This window comes from Vipera berus (genome assembly GCF_964194415.1).
Source record: "Vipera berus genome assembly, chromosome: 4".
In the NCBI taxonomy this organism is placed as follows: domain Eukaryota; kingdom Metazoa; phylum Chordata; class Lepidosauria; order Squamata; family Viperidae; genus Vipera; species Vipera berus.
The window spans coordinates 13809797-13831645 of record NC_138206.1 but is presented as its reverse complement, the minus strand read 5'-3'; the positions used below and the strand labels follow the sequence as shown (position 1 = coordinate 13831645).

At 44.2% G+C, this 21849-nt stretch overlaps 2 protein-coding genes across 4 annotated transcripts in view; one reads left to right on the top strand and one right to left on the bottom strand.

Annotated features, from left to right (window-relative positions):
• Positions 1-819, top strand: part of MTMR2 (myotubularin related protein 2) — a gene marked incomplete at its 5' end in the record, with an annotated part of 43505 nt that extends 42686 nt beyond the window's left edge. Inside the window, one exon of the mRNA XM_081328073.1 lies at positions 321-819. Within this exon, the coding sequence (XP_081184199.1) occupies positions 321-482 (162 nt within the window). The 3' untranslated portion in view covers positions 483-819. The remainder of the gene's footprint in view (positions 1-320) is intronic.
• A 6220-nt stretch (positions 820-7039) lies between these two features.
• CEP57 (centrosomal protein 57) overlaps positions 7040-21849 on the bottom strand; it is a 34222-nt gene continuing 19412 nt past the window's right edge. For 2 of the 3 annotated variants that reach the window (XM_081326869.1, XM_081326870.1), the window contains exons 6-11: positions 21222-21299; positions 19500-19616; positions 18065-18145; positions 14353-14579; positions 11790-11934; positions 7040-8300 (exon numbers count right to left, since the gene is read on the bottom strand). In XM_081326869.1, coding sequence (XP_081182995.1) covers positions 8103-8300; positions 11790-11934; positions 14353-14579; positions 18065-18145; positions 19500-19616; positions 21222-21299 — 846 coding nt within the window. In that variant the 3' untranslated portion in view covers positions 7040-8102. The remainder of the gene's footprint in view (positions 8301-11789; positions 11935-14352; positions 14580-18064; positions 18146-19499; positions 19617-21221; positions 21300-21849) is intronic. The other variant, XR_014026320.1, reaches the window with a different exon arrangement.

The window sequence follows — 21849 nt, the reverse complement described above, 5'->3', positions numbered from 1 at the left end:
GGATCACATGAGCCCGGGATACTGCAACCGTCATAAATATGAGCCAGTTGCCAAGCGTCTCTATTTTGATCACATGACGATGAGGGTGCTGTCATAAGTGTGAAAAAAAGGTCATAAGTCACTTTTTTCAGTGCCGTTGTAACTTCAATCGCTAAACAAATGATTGTAAGTCGAGGACCACCTTTATTGCTTGTCCAGAAGAGAATTTGGGTATTGAAACAGGTTGTGGAACTCTGCTAGGTCATTTAAAAAAACAACAACTAGGTTATTATAATTTTCTGTCCCAAAGTTGAGCAAGGTGTGTTTTGTTTTGCCGTTAGGAACCGGTCCACAATCGCTACAAAGAACTGCTAGCAAAACGAGCAGAACTTCAGAAAAAAGTGGACGAGCTTCAGCGAGAAATCACCAATCGCTCCACTTCCTCCTCTGAGAGGGCCAGTTCCCCTGCGCAGTGTGTTACACCGGTCCAGACGATTGTATGACATCGTGCACACCCGTCTTCCCAAACCTGATGCTCTTTCCCCAATCTCTTGACGCGTCCCCTGGCTGGTCTTGATGGGAGCTGTAGCCCAACGCAGCCAGAAAACCAACGGATTGAGGAAAAGCTGGAGCAGGACTCTGTGGTGGTGACCCCTTTTTCTAAGAAATAAGCTGACGTGGTTAGAAAGGGCTGTCCTGAAACTAGACACTGTATTTATTACGTTCTACTTCTCCAGGGTATTTTATTGCAGCTGTAACAACACTACAAGAGCCGGAATCGTGTTTTTTTTAAAAAAAAGAACCTCTTATATAATTAATTTTCTTGTGGGCTAATTAAGAGGAAACTAACTGCATGGCATCTCAAGACACAATTATAGGACGTTTATTAATGAGTTCAAAGTGTTTAGCATTGGCTTTTGCTGTGGAAAGATGCACTTAAACAGGGTCATACTTATTTCAAACCTCAGCCACCTGAATGCAAAGATCTTCACAGGGATTCCCGATGTATATGGCGGGCTTTGCTGATCTCCCATTTTACCTTGCCCACTTACAAACTGCTCCACCAAAACACAAAGGGATTTGCAAGTAGAATGCAAATCATCACAATGAGTTTGCATGCTACGGAAGAAGAACATTCAGAAATTGCAATTGTGCACAAGAAAATTATGCATTCTTGGCTTTCTAACACTTATCAGTCACAGACTTTTTTTGTGGTGCCTCGATTCTTACAGAAATATGGCCTCTAAAAGGAAAAAAAAACAAGAATTCAAAACCTCTGAGGTTAATTGCTTTATACAGGGATATATGTATGTTTCTAGTGGCGTTGGTGTAAAGAGGAAAACCTTGAGGCCCTCCAGATCTCATTAGATTCAACAGCTGCAGGATTTCAGTTGAGATGAAAGGTCACTGAAAATGTTGAAGATGCTGGAAATTGAAGCCATACATTTAGCCAACACCTAGGCTGGGGAAAGGTAACTTAGAAGTATCTATGGCAGGGGTAGGCAACCTCGGCTCTTTTATGACTCGTGGACTTCAACTCCCAGAATTCCTGAGCCAGCATGGCTCAGCTTGGAAACCTCTCCCTTTTCCCTCAGCATGGCTGGCTCAGGAATTCTGGGAGTTGAAGTCCACGAGTCATAAAAGAGCAGAGATTGCCTACCCCTGATCTATGGGAATAGGCCAAATGTATCTTATTTTATCTCTGGGTGCTGTGATTTGTGGATCAGGAGTTAAACCATACACCATGGTAAACAAATCAAATGATAATCTCGTTCACGCAGTGCTGCCCAAAGGACCCCAGTAAAAATGATATCGTTTGATCGCTTTTGATTTGGCTACTTAGCTTTGTAAATCACGGTATATGATTTAATACAGTGATTCTCAACATTTTCTTCACCACGGACCCTGTTCAAATACGTTTTGTGGCCACGAAGCATGGCCACGGACCACCAAGGCTTAAGATTTAAATCCTAACATTTCTTTTAAGCTTTCGTGGATCCCCTGCGATGACATCTCACACACACACACACACACACACACACACCGGGTCTGCATACCACAGGTGAGAACCACTGATTTAGCATATTGTATGAATACACCAATAGATGGAATAGATTGAAATGTTTTGCATTTTAAAAATTCTTTGATCCAGGTAAGTTTCCAAATGATAAGTCTTCAAGGCCACCGCCGATCAGAGAAGGAAACAATGCTTTCCTGGATGAGCCTGTTATTTTCTCTGGTAAAGGCAGTTCTTCTTTTATCTGTAACACGGGTGTCAAACTTGCTGCGTCACATGACCTGTCACGATGCATCGCGATTTTTTGCATTGCCAGAGCTGGGGTGGGCGCGGCCCCCGTATGATGCAACAGGCCCGTGGGCCAGCAGTTTGATACCCCTGATCCATAAGGTAGTCCTTGCCTTACGACTACAATCAGGAGCAGAATTTCCATTGCTAAGCAAGGCAGCTAAGTGTCTCGTGCCCAATTTTGCAACCTTTTTTTCCCCATGGTTGTTAAGCAAATCACTGCAGTTATTAAGTGAATCATTACGTTAAACAAATCCGGCTTCCTCCATTGGATTTGCTTGTCAGAAGCCCATAAAGGGTGATCACATGGACCCAGGACACCGGGGTCTCAGGTGCCTGAATTCTGATCCCGTGATTGGGGGATGCGTGCAACGCTTGTAAGTGTAAAGACTGGTTGTACGTTCACTTTTCTCAGTGCTGTTGTAACTTTTAATAGTTACTAAACAAATGGTCGTAAGTCAAGGGCTATGGGTAATAGGCTAAATTTCAGAAGATGGAGAGAGGGGTTTAAGCAGCCCCAAAATTCCCAAAAGGGAACGCTGGCAATTATAATCTTACTACACACGGCGGGTGCCACGCAAGGCAAGATTGATTTATAGTTCCCACACCACCATCCTTGCCTCTGACTTACTTTTCAAGTTGCATTCATACAACCTCTTATTGTTTCGAGGGGGGTGGGGTGTTGGCTAAGTTCAAGTATGGTGTCTGTGCTACAACTCCCAGCAGTCTCATCCAGCATTGTCAACAGCCAGGATTTAATAGGTGTGTAGCTCGAGCATCTTGTATGTTTTCCAGCTACTTTGTATATTAAATTGGACTTTAAACAGCAGCTCCTTTTTGAGATGCAGGACCTAGCAGGCAATTACAAGGATGTGCCAAACTTACAAAGTACAATATAACTCCTCCTTTTTGTCAAAGCGCGTAGTTTTTTTTTCGTGTGTGTGTGTGAAGTCATGACGGGGTGGGACAGTACTGAGCTGTTTCTAGTGGCCGTGCAACAGAACGGGCCTGTGGATCCGTAGGCTTTGGCTGGGGAGCACTGCTTCTATAAGGACAAATATGTCTAATATTCCAGGAAATTCAGTCGGAATCCTCACAAGAGCAGTTGATGACATACAATCTGTTCCAGCATTCCCACCAAGGTAAAGCCAAGCCTTCTCTACAACCCCTTAACCGCATTAACTTGGTGATAGCTTTCCTATATTTGTCTTAAACATGATTATTAGTCATGCACTGCCTTGAGGAAAGAGATGTTATAAATTGAAGAGTAAAATCCCACTTACTTGCTCGATGGCATACTCTATTTCACCTGTTTGCAACAAAACAGTACTGAATGTTTAAGAGCAGATTTCCATAGAACTCAAAAACCCATCATCCATAACTATATGTCTAAACCGGAGGTCTTCAAACTTGGCCCTTTTCTGACTTGTGGACTTCAAATCCCAGAATTCCTCAGCCAGGCACACGTGCCTGGCTGAGGAATTCTGGGAGCTGAAGTCCACAAGTCAGAAAAGGGCCAAGTTTGAAGACCCCTAGTCTGAACTCTTAATCAATGACCCATTGATAGACGCCTAGCACTCTTCTCATCAAGAGAGGCGGTACTTTGGGAGTTCTGTGGGAGCCCCCCCCCCTACAAACGGGCTTAATTTAAGAAGCAGTACGATACTTCCATTAATGACTGGGCAACAGCAGCAGTCACTTGTTTTTCGCGCTAGGACCTCTGGCATTTGAACAAAAATGCCCTCCTGCCCAACTAGGTTGATTAGTTCAGTGAGAGACACAGCCCGACTTGTAGTGCCCCAAAACCAACAGGCTGGTTCAGACTGAAGAAGCTTCTTAGGTGAGAAACCGGGGGGGGGGGAGAGTCCAGTTGCCTTTGAAAAAGCAGCTATGGGACAACCATGACCTGGATGACAGAGAATCTCCATAGACATCTAGCACAAGACTCTTCTGCCAGCTATCCAGGCTTGTGAGCAGGCTTCCTGGCCTGGGGACTTTCAGATGTTGGTGAGGGAGTAACCTTTTACAGCTCAGCTGCAGAAATGAAGGCAAATGGATGCCCGACTTGCAGAAAGCAGTCCCTAACGAAAGTGTAATAGGTGTCTTTAATTTGGCGTGCTTTTAGAACAATCAGAATTCTTTCTTAATGATCAAGGGTTAGTTAACGTGAAAAATAAGTGCCATCGTATATTATGCAGAAGACTGTCCCTTAAATACATTCCGATGCCATTTTAAACCACTTATTCCACATTGCATAAAAAGAATCCTCTACATAAGGAAACTAGTATAGTATGAAAAAAGGGACGTGGTGGCTCAGTGGGTTTGGACGCTGAGCTTGTCGATCAGAAGGTCGGCAGTTTGGCGGGTCGAATCCCGAGTGCCTGTTACTCGTCCCAGCTTCTGCCAACCTAGCAGTTCAAAAGCACGTAAAAATGCAAGTAGAAAAATAGGGACCACTCCGGTGGGAAGGTAACAGCGTTCCGTGTGCCTTTGGCGTCTAGTCATGCCGGCCACATGACCACGGAGACGTCCTCAGACAAGGGCTGGCTCTTCGGCTTTCAAACGGAGATGAGCACCGGCCCCTAGAGTTGGAAACGACTAGCACGCATGTGTGGCGGAACCTTTACCTTGGAAAACAAGCTGTTCTCTTTCTGAAGAGGAATGCAAAATGGCTCTTGGACAAGTTAGGTAGAAGTTGCCCTTCTGGTTGAGACTGTGGGCATCTGTTACCTAACAACTTGCAGCCCATTTATAAAGGGAGCTACGAAGCGGTTAGATAAGTGAGGCAGACCTAGTGAGGTCCAGTTTATTAAGAGTGCATTGTATTTTTCAGCAGGCAGATTTAAAACAAAACCATGTCAGATTCACAGTCTTGCAAAATAGCTTTGCAATAATTGGCCAACAGGCTTGCTTTGCAACTGAGGATGTATGGCAATGCTTCAGCATCTTATTCAAAGTATGCCAAGGGGAGCAGTCAGCTAGCATAAAAAGCTTCCCCAATTTCAGGTGGTCTAAAACCAACTACAATCCTCACCTTAGCATGACTGATGGGGAATGGGATTTGTAGTCCAAGACATCTAAAGCAGGAAGAATAACTGTACCAGTGACACATCTGTATGGCCAGGAGGTACTCGACTCACGGATTAGAGGCAGAACAATCATTTTTTATGATCCCGTTTGCATACTTGGAAAAGAAACCTAAAAGTGTGTTATTAATGTGAGTACTCTGCTCTCACACGATCTCCCTGACACACAAGTGTTCCTTTTCCAAACTGCTGCCTTTCAGGCCACTACAATCAAAAAATTGTTATGTGTCTCCATTGTTAACCCGATTCCTTCTTTCAAATAATTTATATGTATGTACTTAGGTATGTATTTGGACTAGGGCTGTGCAAGTTTTGAAAATGATGTGGAACAGTGCTCCACGCCTCAAACACTCCCCACTCCTTAAAACAGCTCAATCTTTTCTTTTAACTCTATGAAACGTGGAAAGAAGATAGACTGCAGCTACTTCAGGGAGCTCAGCCACTGACGTGATTCTTAAAAGCAGAAGCATGGTGGCGCAGTGGTTAGAGTGCCGTACAAGTAGTCCTCGACTTACAGCCATAATTGAGTCCCAACACTTCTGTTGCTGAGTGAGACAGTTAAGTGAGTTTTGCTCCATTTTATGGCCTTTCCTGCCAGTTGTTAAATGAATTACCGTGAATCTGACATATGATCATTTTCCAGACTCGCTACTGTTGCGGCATCACGTGATCAAAATTCAGGCGCTTGGCAACTGACTCATATTTATGACGGCTGCAGTGTCCCTGGGGTCCTGTGATCACCTTTCATAACTTTCTAACAAGCAAAGTCAATGGGGGGAAGCCAGAGTCACGTAATAAACACGTTAACTGACTTAACGCCTGCAAGCCATTCACTTAACAACTGTGGCAAGAAAGGTCGTAAGATGGGGCAACACCCACTTAACCAATGACTCACTTAACAACAGAAATTTTGGGCTCAGTCTCGAGGTCGCAAGTCAAGAACTGCCTGTATTGCAGGCTAACTCTGCCCACAGCTAGGAGTTCGATCCTGACCGGCTCAAGGTTGACTTAGCCTTCCATCCTTCCGTGGTCGGTAAAGTGAGGACCCAAATTGTTGGGGGCAATCCGGTGACTTGGTAAGCTGCTCAGAGGGCGCCGTAAAGGATCACAGAGCGGTATGTAAGTCTAACTGCTCTTGCTCTTTCCTTCTCGCTTTTCTCTTGCATGGAAGCCCACAGAGGCTGAGTTGCCGTTTCTTCCAATCCGCTTTAAAGCAGCCCCAGATCTAACCCCAGCCTCTTTTATACTTCACCTTTTATTGCAGCCTAAAGCAGAATCAGGATATCAACCCAAAAGTCACCGCCCACCTCCCGGTTTGCCAGTTTTCAATCTTGACCCCTTATATTAATTATATTTTGCTTCCGAGCCCGGCAAAGGATTGTTCTAGTAGTTCCTTCTATTTGGTCTCTATTTGCAAAAAAAAAGAAAGCGAGGGATTAAGACTGGCGTGAGTAGGCCTGCTCCTTCTTCTGCTTCAGCAGGGGAGGGAAAGAGGCAGTGCCCACCAGCTAGTTTGCCAGGTGTCCATTCTCATTTCAGCCAGCAATGGGCCATCTGTCACCAAGGCAAGATGTCAACTAATGATGCTACACCTGCTTTGTGTGTGGATTACACAGATCAGTTCCTGGAGTCCAGCAGTTCATGGAAAGTGGGAGATCAAAGAGCCAACTGGCTTTCGCGACTAATTTATTCCATTTGCCTTTATTGCAGTCCAATACGATCTCAAAAAGCACAAGCCATTTTGAGTTAACTACTACAGTCCAATCTTCGGAAAGCCTTTACATTATTAATATAATAAATAATATTGTTGCATGTACATTAAAATTGCCTAGTACCAGAACCACCACCAGATCTTCTAGTCTAGGGAATATTAGTTTTTAAAAAGCTGCCTGCCAGTATTAAACAGCATGATCGAAGGCACCATTTATTTGGGAGGGAAAAATACGTATATTAGCCTCCTGCTTTTCAGCAAAACAGTAGAAATGAGATAAAATTAACTTGGCAATTCAGTTTCATTCCGAAACCACATCACTTCAATTCCGTGGCTAAAATGGATATAAAATTTTTGTTTTTGTTTTTTTTAATGGTGTTTAATTGAATGCCAAAGAAAATCTTCTCACCTCTGTGCATAATTTCTGTATTTCAAAACAGGAGCGTCTTGCTCAAACATCAAAGCATGAGTTCGCCACGCTGAGAAGGAAGAGCTGATTCTTTTTAAAGAAAAAGCTGCTTATGAGACCTTGAAAGAGTCAAAAGTGACACAGGGGCTTCATACCATTGCTCCATTTCAAAGTCCCTGCGTGTTTATAAAGTCCAAAAAAAAATTCTGCAAAACAAATTTAATTCTGAGGCTTTTCCCTGTTGACCTTCAACTCTCCGAATGATTTTTTTTAAAAAAAAAAACACCCTAATTTCTCCACTCACAGAAGGAAGCTGTCCCAAGCAAGGAGTACAATTAATTGTCAGAAGCAGAAACGTAGGGCGAGGATTACGTTTTGTAGCAAAATAACCGTCACTGGTACCCATGTGAGCGTTTAGCAATGAAATAATAAAGGGAGGCTTTTTTTTCTCTCTCTCTCTCTCTCTCCCCATCCCCAGCTCCCCTCACGATGGTAACACGATCAGGCACACAGGTAGAATAGGAGAAGCCTTTGTTTAGAAGGTGCCACTCTGGTATTGTCTTTCATCCAGCATGGTAGCTGGTTGGGCCACCGCCACACGGGGAAGACAGGTCAGCAGTCCCAACTGATGTCATCCTTCTGAAGGGAGGACTGTATACTTTGCATGTCTCTCAGAAGCTGAAGGCTCTTCTTACCCTGCCCGCTGGGCTTTCTCTTCAGACCGGCCTGGTTCGCCTTCCTGTCTTCGTCCACTTTACCGGAATCCCGAGCGCAGTGCTGCTTGTTCTTGCTGACCTTGAGCTTCTCCAGCTACGTACCCGCATAAAAAGCAATAAGAATCGGGCATTTAAAACTTAACTTGTTTTAACGTCCACTGTGAGCCCTCATTCCCAAAGTGCCACACTCCAGTAATTTCTTTAATCAATTTTTTTAGAGGTCTGTTCTTGTTCACTTGCACACTCATTATTACAAATGGTCTCTGTCTCTTTCTATTTTCAGCCAGTCACAAATCACTTAACTTTTTTTTTCTCTCACTCCTCACACAGAACGTTCTATAATGTTCAGATCTTTAATTAACATTCCTATAATGTTCAGGTCTTTAATTATACTTAAAGGTACGCAAGTCTCCACAAGAAGCAAACATATATACTGCACAATCTTTTTGGGCACACTACACTGTTTCAGAGGCAAGCCTACTTCCTCCAATGCCAATGTAGCTTGGTGGGCACCCGTTAATAAATGCAGCGTACTAACCTCTTGTTTAAAACACAATACATTTCTTACACGGGTGCAACAGTGTTTTGATTGTGGTTAAGCTGATGGCTGTTGATCCAGCATCTCAGAAGCTGCTTTGCCCAGCAATTAATCCTGCAATTTATCCATAGCTTCTCTCTTCTCTCCATTTCTACAGGTATCCTCAACTTACGATCATAACTGAGCCCAGAATTATGGTTGTAAGTAACACTGGTCATTAATCAGGTCACCACATGACCTTGCCCGATTTTATAAGCTTTTTTTTTCTGGTTGTCATTTAAATGAATCACCGTGGAAGTAAAAGCTGGTTTCTGACAAAAAAAACTCCATTGTAAATCGTGCTCATGTGACTGCGTAATACTGCAAACAGCCCTAAATGCAGGCCAAATGTCACCATGGGAGGGCCCGGTTGTCAGAATTTTGACTTTGGATTGTAAAGCAGCCCTAGGGAGGCCTGTCATAACTTCAAACGGTTGCTAAGCAACCTGTCATAAGTCGACAACTACCCATTGTCAACTACTATTCATTTTTTATAATGTCTGTAGCCACACCAAAAAGGAGCAGAAATATTGTGTAGCTGCAAGGCTATCTACGTGGACAGTAAAAGATAAGCACTGACAGAAAGAACGAACAGCTTCTCCTCTGCTTGAGAAAAATAATTAAAAAGGGAAGTTGGGGAAAACATGGCAGTACTAATCCTGCAGCTTTAAAATTACTCTCGTAACAATATTTCCCAATGCCAACCAATCCAAGCTTCCTGAACCTTAAAACCAATGATAAAAGTAGGTTTAACGTGATAAAGGGAGGGGGGGGAAGGAATGGGAGAAACAAGGTCAAGCTAAGGAATGTATCACATGGTTCATGAGCAAATTAAACAACAGGGCTGGAAGAAATGGCAATGCCAGGCGGTCTCTGCTTTTAAGGGAAAATATTCCAAGGCTCACCCTGTAGATATCTTTAGCAATTTCTCAGTTTGGTGTGGGGTTAGGGCAGGGGTAGGGATGCGGTGGCTCAGTGGGTTAGGACGCTGAGCTTGTCGATCAGAAGGTCGGCAGTTTGGCGGGTCGAATCCCGAGTGCCGCGTAACAGAGTGAGCGCCTGTTACTCGTCCCAGCTTCTGCCAACCTAGCAGTTCGAAAGCACGTAAAAATGCAAGTAGAAAAATAGGGACCACTACAGTGGGAAGGTAACAGTGTTCCGTGCACCTTTGGCGTCCAGTCATGCCGGCCACATGACCACGGAGACAAGCGCTGGCTCTTTGGCTTTGAAACGGAGATGAGCACCGGCCCCTAGAGTCAGAAACGACTAGCATGTATGTGCGGGGGAACCTTTACCTTTACCTTAGGCAACCTTGGCTCTTTTATGACTCATGGACTTCAACTCCCAGAATTCCTGAGTCAGCATAGTTGACTCAGGAATCCTGGGAGTTGAAGTCTATGAGTCATAAAAGAGCCAAGGTTGCCTACCCGTGGGTTAGGGTTATGTCCTGAGATGCTTGCGTCTTTGCAGAGAAGCTGCTGAAGACAATTGAACAACTTTTTTGGACAGTGTCCTCCAACTGTTCAGAATAACCTCCGTCATCCTCCAGTCCAATAGATCTAGAAGCAGCCGGAAAGGATGTCCAGCTAAAAGAACCGTGCCCCTAACAGAGGCCACTGAATCGTCGTCTACAGCTTCATACGTGCAACTCAGCCTTCATGGAGTCCTCTGTTTTTTCAATCCCTACCACAAGCAGGTCCTCTGCATTTTGCAATCGGTGGATACCCAGATTCGGGATTCCAGAAGGTTGCAGAGCCTTCCATTCTTTGGGTTTTACCAAAGCTGAAGAAGGTGATGAGCAGCAAATAATGGCCATTGATTTGCAGAGACCTAATTATTCGGAGCTTCCCTTGCTTTCAGAAGAGGTAAAGCCAAATATCTGAATCATTTTGCAGCAATAAGATGATCTAGGCCAGTGTTTCTCAACCATGGCATGTGGACTTCAACTGGCAGTTGAAGTCCACATGCCATGGTTGAGAAACACTGACCTCAATCATCTTATTGCTGCAAAATAGCCTAAGATATAGGTCATTTACTGTGGTATATTTTAACATGTTATCTTTAGCCTGACTTATATCTCATTTCTCTAGACAGGCTGTAATGATGATGCCCTTTTTAAAGCTACAAATTCTGCTTCAGAGCTTATAACAACATAAATCAGATAGTGAAACCGGGGGAATTATTATTCAACTTGACCAGATGGTACAATTAACAATGTCATTTGGCAACTCTTATCTAAATTTTTATATCATTTTACACTACCCTATTTTATAACTATGTTTTCTTTTACGCCTTTACAAGGCAATTTTATAATGCGATGATTAGCCTTAAATATGTGTTCTTTTACCACTTTCATTTTATTTTATTTTTTAATTTCTATTTCATCTTACTTTTTTCCCTAACTTAATTAGAAATTGTTACACAAGTCCAACTGGGCTCTGTAATTTACTGTATGTTATGAAACTGTACGCTTCTCTGCTTAATATTTATAATAAAGATATTCTGGGCAATGATTTCATTGTTGTTGTTGTCTGTGGTTGGGGAGGGTGCTTTCAAATAAGTCTTGACTTCTAGCAACTGCCTGGATTAGTCCCTGCAGTTCTCTTGGCAAAATTTAGGAAGTCATTTGCCACTGCCTCCTTCTTCCTAAGGCTGAGAGAGTGAGACAGGCCCCAGGTCACCCAGCTGGCTTCATGCCTAAAACAGGACTAGAACTCACAGTCACCTGGTGATTGACCCAAGGTCACCCAGCTGGCTTCATGCCTAAGGCCATACTAGAACTCCCAGTCACCTGGTGATTGGCCCAAGGTCACCCAGCTGGCTTCATGCCTAAGGCCCGACTAGAACTCACAATCACCTGGTGATTGACCCAAGGTCACCCAGCTGGCTTCATGCCTAAGGCAGGACTAGAACTCCCAGTCTTTCAGTTCCTAGCATAATCCCTACACCAAATTGACTCTCCAATGATTTCACAGGGGACTGAAAGTAGTCATCAGGATAACTCACCCGTGCCCGATGCCTCTGGATTTTATTGATTTGTTCAGCCTTGGCTTCCATCCTTTTCACAAGCACTTCCAAATCCTTCTCCAAGTCTCTCCTTAAGGCAATCGTTGTAGCTTCATGGATGAGTTTGGCCAAATGCTGGTGTTGGCTTGTATGCAAAACAGAAACAAATAAAGCAAGGTTAAAAAAAATAGCTGATAATGGATTTCTTTCATACATATTATTTCAGAACAACTTTGCTAATAGAAACAATACATTTTTTCCCCCAAACAGCAATCCCTACTATTGTTTTGGAGCACTCCAATGTCAGAAGAGTCCAGCATTTTGTAAGAGATTAGCAAATAATTACTGCTTCTTTTTCCACCTAATTCAACATCACCTTGTAGTATTTCCCAACACTGAAACCTCCAAAAAAAAAGTCCACGGAGGCTAGCATAAAGGGAAATGTGGCGTCAGTTTCTCACTCCAGAACTACTAATGTGCCTACTCTGATTTTAAAACAAGGAAACCAAACCATCCCTGAGATGCTATGCCAATTCCACAGTAATCTTATGACATCATCAACCATGTCGCTGGCAGCTGCCAGACAGAATGCAAGGACAAAGCTCAGCCACCGAGCCAAAAAAAAAGTTATTTTAAATCATTGCCTACTCGGAATTAAATCAGATAAAGTTTGTAACATTGTTCAAAGCAGAGATTTAACATATGTAACTACCAAATATTTATACTTGGAAGGAAGTCCCTTTAAAATTCGATGACAGAACCTGGCCCACCTTGGCTGAACTCAAAAGTTTACAGGGTCAGGTTAGTATTTGGACAATCTCCAGGAAACACTAGAACCCTATGGTAGACAGGAAGTTTTTTTTTTAAAAAAAACAAACAACTAGAGAAAAAACCTACTGTCATGGCCATCTGCGCTAAAAGAGCCAGACGACAAAACGTGGTACGGTCGACAACGAGGTTGTCTTTACTCACGAAAACTCCAGGTATCTACAAAGTCAGTGTTGGGAGCTAGCCGCCCCAACGCGTCTTTAATACAGTGTGGGTAATCAGCCCCACCCTTTCTCATGCAAACCAGCATCCGGCTGGCCATGGATAAATCCCACCCTCTACCCGTCTCCCATCTCCCTGCACCCAAGCTCCCACAATGACTTCCTGCCGAGCATCAGGTAAGTGTATGTCCCTAACCTTCCTGTCGTGCCCCCCCAGCCCTCCTAACGTGCTCCCCTCCACCTCCCAGCGTGTAATCACCATAGCCCCTTCGACAAACACCCCCCCCCTTGCAGGCCCCACAACAGCCTGTTATCCGAACTTAATCCCAGCTCGCCCAGTGTCTCTACCGAGGAACAGGCGGCTGGGGAGACGCAGAAGGTCCGGTGGCTGCCTTCCTGAATGCCTGCGGGTCCTTTCGGTAGTCCCGCCGACACAGGCAAGCCTGCAGGCCCCGGAGCAGCTGCTCGTCGGGGAAATGGCTGCGGATCCTGCACGGCTGCCCGTGGCGTCTGGTGCTCGGCCGGCTGCTGGATATGCCGCTCCCAGGTGGGTTCAGCAACGGGGCTGTGTGGGCGGACGGTTTGCGCGGCCTTCCCCAGACACCCCTTGCGATGTCGAGCCCACGGGGCTTGACACCCACTTCTTTATTGAATGAATGATCATAGTCAAAGACCAGCAACATTAAAATAAAACATATAAAAAAAACAGTTCTAAGCAGCACTACAATGTCAAGATCAAAGTCAATTTGATTTGACTTTGCCACCAGATTCACTGATATTTTTTTTAAATGTTATAAAGAGCCCACATTATCTCACATCGGGCCTTACACCTACAGCACAGAATTTGGCTACAAGGTGCGTAATAGCTGAAGTTTTACCTGGTAACAGAAGGGAGGCACAGTTGTTGTCTAAATAAGGGGTCCCCAACCCCTGGGCCATGGGCCATAACGGTCCATGTACTGTAAGGACCAAGCTGCATAGGTGAAGGTGAGCAACTAGTGAGCAAGTGAAGCTTCATCTATATCTGCAGCTGCTCCCCAGTGCTAGCATCACCACCTCAGCTCCACCTCGAATCATCAGGCGTTAGATACTCATAAGAGCGTGAACCCTACTGTAAACCGCGCACGCCAAGGGGCCTAGGTTGCGTGCAACCTTTTCCCCACTCGGTCCATAGAAAAATGATCTTCCATGTAGCCAGTCTCTGGTGCCAAAAGGTTTGGGGACCCCTGGCCTAAACGATTTGGTAAATTTGATCAAATGGGTAAACTTCACGTATCTCTATAAAAACTTGCACATTGCTTGACTTGTGTTAAATAAATTTGGATTGCTGACAGAATTAAAGGGAGACTGAGACAGCTATTTCAAGCTTCTTTGCTCTCATCAGTCAGCTGATAACAGGCAAAAGACTTTGCCCATATTTGGGTCGACGAGGTGCTCAAAACACTCAAGACATATATATTTGCAAAGAGCTTTTGAAGTGGTTATACGTGCTTGCTGGACCACCATCTAATAAATAACACGTATGGTCAGAAGAAGATCGCAAGGTGAACATTTGCACAAGAGTTTTGACTCACAAACTCATTTGCCCGAGCTCATCTTGTAATGTCAGAAGCACCTCAGAAAGGTCTCCTTGGGACGTGGAAGAAAGAGAAGACGTAGATGATCTCCTGCCCCTGTTCATCTGCTTACTCATCGGGGCTTCGCTGATCACGCGGTTGTTGCAGAGGGCTTTTGAATGCTGCTTCATGAGGTGGAGCACATGCTGCACGTTGGCTGTGACTGAGTGGCTTGGGCTGGTAGACTGAGGCAAGAATGGACAGCAGAAATGAAGAGCAGGAAGATTATATACTGAATGGTCCAAACGCTAAAGTTTTAACAAGGTTAACTATAGAAGAGAATTATTTGCATTTGTATATAAATATATGTATTAGTGTCACTGATGATGCTACCTAGTTGGGTAAGGAAACTTATGCAAGAGAACAAGCAAGCTCAGAGAGTATCAAGAAACCCACAATGTTAATTTTAAAGCTAAAGGTAAAGGTTCCCCCGCACATGCGTGCTAGTCGTTTCCGACTCTAGGGGCCGGTGCTCATCAACGTTTCAAAGCTGAAGAGCCAGCGCTTGTCCAAGGACGTCTCCGTGGTCATGTGACTGGCATGACTAGACGCCAAAGGCACACGGAACGCTGTTACCTTCCCACCGGAGTGGTCCCTATTTTTCTACTTGCATTTTTACGTGCTTTCAAACTGCTAGGTTGGCAGAAGCTGGGACAAGTAACAGGTGCTCACTTTGCTACGCAGCACTCGGGATTCGAACCGCCAAACTGCCGACCTTCTGATCGACAAGGTCAGCATCCTAACCCACTGAGCCACTGCGTCCCTTATATGTTAATTTTACTCCATTATAAAATCCCAAGTCATTTTGGGAAAAAGCACGAAGAACAGCAACTAGGATGATTAAAGGCCTAGAGACTAAAGAATACGAAGAACGGACTTGGGTTTGGCCAGGGCTTTTTTTGTCATAGAACGCCCAGAACGGAGTTCCGGCACTTTTTTTTGGATGGAACCTTGTAGGGTAAGCAAGGTGGGTTGTATGACGTCTGTGAGTTCTGGCACTTTTTTTTAAACAAAAAAAAGCACTGGGTTTGGCTAGTCTAAAGAAAAAAAGGAATAGGGGGTGAAATGATGGTGGTATTCCAGTATTTATGGGGCTGCCACAAAGAAGAGACGGTCAACTTATTTTCCAAAGCACTACAAGGAAGAAACAATGGATGGAAACTAATGAAGGAAAAAAGCAACCGGGAATTAAGTAGAAACTTCCTAACAGTGAGAACAATTAACCAGTGGAACAGCTTGCCTCCAGAAGTTGTGGGTGCTTCATCACTGGAGGTCTTTAAGAAGAGATTGGACAGCCACTTGTCTGAAATGGTTTAGGGTCTCTTGCTTGAACAGGGGGTTGGACTAGAAGACCTCCAAGGTCCCTTCCAGCTCTTATTCTGATTGAAATGGGCGAAGGGCTCGCATTTGTGGACCCTATTTTTTACAGTAATTTCTTTAAAACTGCAGTGCTTTAAAGGAAAAGAAGTGATGCTGTCTTTCCACCAAGATAAGGCGAGGCTCATTTTTGAGAATGGAATTTTGCCATTACTAACAAATCGTGCAAAAAATATATATAAGAAATTATTAAGAGACGTCCCACTCAGTTTGGACTGCAGCCCTTGAAATGTCAAAGTCCTGTGCAGCCCTTAGAATTCAATATTCTAAGCCACCATTTTCAACCCTGAATGTCAGTGGATCCCCAGAGCTCAAGACCTTCCCTGTCTCCTATTTGGGATCCTTTAAAAAAAAGGAATAGAGACGGTCAGGAATTTCTGAGTTCTATAAAAACTGAATCATGTCCTTTTTGCCATTAACATGCAACGTGGCTCAATTCCAGCTAGTTAAACATCACACAGCAGGTTAAAGTGGACAAGAACATGTTAAGACATAATGTTAAAGTCCTTTTGCCTACCTTGAAGCAATCTATTTACTCCAAGTATGTGACAACAACATTTATTTATTTTTAATTTTTATTTTAATTCCATTTATATCCCGCCCTTCTCCGAAGACTCAGGGCGGCTTACAAGCTTAGCAGTAGCCTTCATTCTATGTATATGCCTGCTTATTAGGGCTTTCACACACACCCCCAGCGGCATTATTACAAAGTCAGCTTAATTGCCCCCAACAATCTGGGTCCTCATTTTACCTACCTCGGAAGGATGGAAGGCTGAGTCAACCTTGAGCCTGGTGGGATGCGAACCTGCACTAATTGCAGGCAGCTGGTGTTACTTAAGGAGGCATTAGCCCACTGCTCCACCAAGTAATAGAATCAGTGAGACTGTATATTTCCTGGTTTGTTTTAGGAACAGCTCTGCTTTGTGCTCAGTTTTGTGCCCAATGGCATTGTTGCCAAGAGAACTAGGATCATTAAAACAGGTTTAATTAAGGTTGGATTAGGGGGTCCTTGGTGTTCTCTGAGCTGGGCTTGCTTTCTTGCAGACGTTTCGCTACCCAAAGTAAGTAACGTCATCAGTGCTCAAAGAGCACCAAGGTCCCTTCATTTCAAGCTACAAATACATCTAAGCTACAAATACAGGGGTATCTTGGTACTCGACTGCCTTGAAACTCATTGAATTCGATACTCAACACATTTCGACTTGAAAATTTTGTCCCAGTACTCATCATTTGTTTGGTAGACAACGCACAAGCTAGAAGACGTCAGTGTCATCTGCCCTGTGACTCATTATTATTTCTTATGGGGGAAAAAAAATCTGTTCGGTATGCAGTGGTGGGATTCAGCCAGTTCGCACCACTTTGGCAGAACCGGTAGCTAATTTTTTGTTGCCCAGGCCTAGAACGGACTTCCGGAAGCGGCATCCACAGAGAGAACTGGTTGTTCACATATTTGAATCCCATCACTGGACAGAACCAACCTAGGACTAAGGAGAAATTTCCTGAGATAACAATTAATCAGTGGAACGAGATGCCTCCATAAGTTGTGAGTGCTCCAACACTGGAGGTTTTTTAAGAAGAGATTGGACAACCATTTGTCTGAAATGGTATACGGTTTCCTGCTTGAGCAGGGGGCTGGACTAAAAGATCTACAAGGTCCCTTCTAACTCTCTTATTCTGTTATTGAAGACTTCTGTCAAAATGATGAAACCATCGCTTTTGGTACTCATCATGCCTCCTGGAACCAAGTGACAAGGAGTACCGAGGTAAGACTGTATTCTCCTTTATTGGTAAGTTTGGATTATCCTTCAAGTAACCTGCAGAGGAGTGCAGGCCAGTTGTTTGATGAATCCATGCTTTCTCATCTTCAAGCTCCTTTTTTCCCTATCTCTTCCTTCTTTGTACCCTCCTCACCACGCCTTTTGGGGCCTTCCGTCTACAACCAGAAGCCTGGAAACAAGCATGGCCAATGTGGAGTGCCACAAATTATACAGCTCAGCAACATCTGGAGAACGTCTGGTTTCCCAGCCAACACAACAAAAAGCCTACTGAAATCTCTCGTTTTTATTTGTGTACAGCTGAGGTTTTTGCCTCCACGAGCAGAGCAGCAGAATTCTGAATTCAGAACTAAGGTCAGAAGAGAGAGACCCATTTCATTCCATCTTCTCTTTCAAGAAGGACTACTAAAGATCCTTCTGGGATGAGTAGGGGAATTTAATGAAACCAGCCGCGCTTTCCCACTGTTTGCGGTAACAGCAAAACATGGTCCAAGGCTCTGAAAATAATGCTTCGTTACCTTCCCTGCAACAAATGGCACATCGCCCAGTCGTAGCCTGTAGTGGGGCTGGGAGTGGAAGTGGGCCATTCCCGAGTCAGCCTAAGGAAGAGAGAACAAGCTTTTTTAAAAGAAGGAATTATGCCAGATCCAATTTCTGCTCAAGTGAAATCCACACAGCTGGTAATTAAATGAGATCATTCAGGTCTCTGGCACTTGTATCAAAGCAGGGGTCTTCAAACTTGGCCCTTTTTATGACTTGTGGACTTCCAACTCCCAGAATTCGTCAGCCAGCATTCTCCTAAGCCTTGAGAGCAAACCAGTAACATAGCACAATAAGCCAGTGCTTATGCTTCTGAAGAACTTTGTGAAACAAGAGGACTATTATTTTTAGTGTTTGTTTTAAAAGAAATGTTTCTTATAATGAGAGTTGGGAAAAATAATCCACAGCGACGTTTGTATCTATTGGAAGAATGACATCCAAGTAAGACAAGGAGCTATCCCCAAAGAGTCAGAATTCATTACATAAAACAAGACTTGTCAAGTCTAATTCAGGAGGAGTTCCTGGCCAATTCATTCCTGAACCAAAGAAATTAATTAAGCCATACAGATCCCTGCATTTGGTTACCCAGTGAAAGACTTATTAAGGAAACTTCATGGTAGTTTGCTTAACAGGCCGGATAACGTCAGTGGTATCTTTCTAGAAACCTTTTGAGAATCAATTTGCTCTTAAGCAAAAGTGTGAGGCTGGCCACCTTGTTGACAAGTAAAAGGGTTCAGGTTACATACAATCATACTTGTAAAATGTCTGTCACAGAACTTAAAAGAGTGCAGGAATGTCCTCACTAAATGATACCAAACTATTTCGGAATTCAGTTTCCAGCAGCTACAGGGCAGGTTCTTTCAGAAGTTCAGAACAAGAATGCAAGACTGATGCTCCAATCATTGTTTCCTTGCTAAAAGGTCTTACTACGGAAGCTTTGTTTAATTATCAGAGCTATCAACAAGCCAGGCTGTATCTCTTTTGAAACTTCACTGAATACGTTGGGTTTGACCTTTAAAGCTCCACATTACTTTCGGGGCCCCAGTATTTCACCCATGACTTTCTTCACATCAGATCAGTGGAACATGCCATTAGTTAACCAAGTCCATGATCCAAAGACCACTAGTGAATGAAGCGTGTCAGGTAATCCCCTCGCAACAGTACTTTTCCAGGGATGGAAACTTGGGATTTAACAGCAATGGGACTAAAGTCATCATGACTTACAGTACTTGTCCCTTTTGCTTCTAAACTCAAGCACATTTATATACAATTCATTAATGCCCAATCAGTAATAGTACTACCGTATTTCATGAATCTAACCAGACTGTGACCAAGAAGTCAACCCTACTGACTTCACTAACTAAGACCCCAAGCAACTATTTCTAAGATTACAAGCTGGTAGCCTCCACCTACCTTGTCTGACTGCTTTGATTTTTTTTTCATCTTCTTGGGTTTTGAAGGCATCAAGACTGGTGCTGGCTGGGTCTGGGCCTGAAGCAACCTTCTATTGGTCTCCAATCCTGTCTGAAGCTGCCAAGGTAAGCCTGGGAATTATTTGATTTTATCACAATAACAGAACCTGACACTTAGTGATGAAACCATTCCAGAAGCAAGCCCTTCCTTGGCTTGTCCAACTTGGATTCCTAAAAAGTGGGATTCTATAGAAGTTGAATTCCAGAGTGATTTCACTCCTGATCAGGCATTTGGGACCTTAGCTGAGCAAGAGGGAGGGAGGGAAGGTATACTGCAGGAAAGAGAAAGGTTAACACATCCCAAAATTCCCCTTTCCTGTTGCTTTTTTAGTTCATGGGAGAGTTGGCATTTCTCTATTTTATTACCATTTGGTTTCGGTTTTCCCAGACGGTAGCAGAAATTTGGGAGCAATTGGATTGGTTAAGGCTTCTGAAAAAAAATACATATATACTATGTTTCCAGCTTAATAGGATGGCGTGGTCGGTGGTTAAGACATTAGGCTTGTTGGCTGGAAAGCCGGCAGCCCGGGTTCAAGACTCAAGTGTAACGCAACAGGGTGAGCTCTTGTCTTCGCACCAGCTTCTGCCAACCCAGCAGTTCAAAAGCATGCAAACGCAAGTAGATACATAGGTACCACTTCTGTGGGAGGGTAACAGCACTGCATGATGTCATGCTGGCCACATGATCGCAGAAATGTCTTTAAACGATACTGGCTCGATGGCCTTGAAATGCAGATGAGCATCGTCCCCTTTGGTCGGCAATGACTAGCGGAGTAAAATCTGCAGGAACTCTACTTCCCCCCCCCCCCAACTTTTGTAGTTTATAGTTTAGAACAGGGGTGTCAAACTCAATTTCATTGAGGGCCGCATCAGCATTGCGGTTGCCCTCAGGGGGCCGGGTGGGTGTGGCCAGGGTGGGCGTGGCCTACTGGGTGGGCGTGGCTAGAGTGCATATGGCCTACTGGGTGGGCGTGGCCAGCTCTACATCGTTCGCATCAAGGGTGCCTATGGGGGCCTGGGCTGGAGTGGGACAGATCTGAGGGTCTCTGGCAGAAGGAGGGTCTCTGGGCCAGGGCCAAGGCAGTGGGGGCCGTTCCCTCACTGTTTCCAGGGTGGCTTCGTGGGCCACATGAAACCACTTCGCGGGCCGGATCCGGCCCCTGGGCCTTGTGTTTGACATGTCTGGTTTAGAAGAACAAATGATTCACCTCGAATGTAACTAGTGGACAACTGTTTTATGGCCCAAATTATGAAGAAATTGCATGGTTAAATCTCTCTGCCCTTTAACTTTGCGACTGTTCCTATGAACTCTGTTTTAATTCTGTTTGTAACTTTGTTTGAACTATCTTTTATATGCTATCGTTTCCCCCCCCCCCGAGTCATACAAGTGTGAATGGGCAATATAAAAGTTCAATTAAATAAACACATTAAATAAATAAACACATTCAACACAATAGGGTTTGCTGTTTTCCAAACAAAGCATCTGGGGTCTTGATCCTACCTGCTGGCCTGATAGATCAGACACTTAAATGTTGTGTAAAGTGGATAATTTTGTGACAGTTGCTGAAGCAATGCACAACCTTCCCAGTTCCCCATGATCACTTCCTCAGCAAAAGAAGGAGTACCTCATTCGTAGACCACAGCCCAGGTGAACAGGATTTACCTCAGCAGCTTTTTCCTGCACCAGCTTTCTAGCATGTTCTTCCTCCTGGAGCTTCTCTTCCAATTCTTTCATTTTTTTCTGTTTAAAAACATTAAAGCAGGACAATCACAGGCAAAACGTTACGGCTACTATGCCGCCCTGGATGGGATGCCATGTGACCAATTCAAATCATAGTCCGACCGCTTTAAGAAAAATAGAACGGGTAGTCCTTGACACATAACTGTAATGGAACCTGCCCATTATGGTTGCAAGTCATGACAGTCATTAAGCGAGGCAACCATGTGATTGCCTCTCTTAATGAACCCCCTATCCTTGCTCTTCCCGATGTAGTTAAGCAACTATGCGGATTGTTAAGTGGAGAACGGGGGGCCTCAGAGATGGGAGAGGCCTAGCACAGGCCCAGGCCTGCCTGACCTGGGCTTCTCAAGCCCTCACCTCCAAGATACCCCATGCTCTGCTTTTCCACACCTTTTAGGGACCCTGCAAGCCTTGGGGCTGTTTCTACCCCTCCCCCCCATCCCCCGGGTTCTTATATTAATAATTTGTTTGTAGATAAGAGATGAGATATGGGGAAAAAAGATATTTTGTTAAAATGTCAGAGAAAGAGATAAATTACTGACGTGGTTTG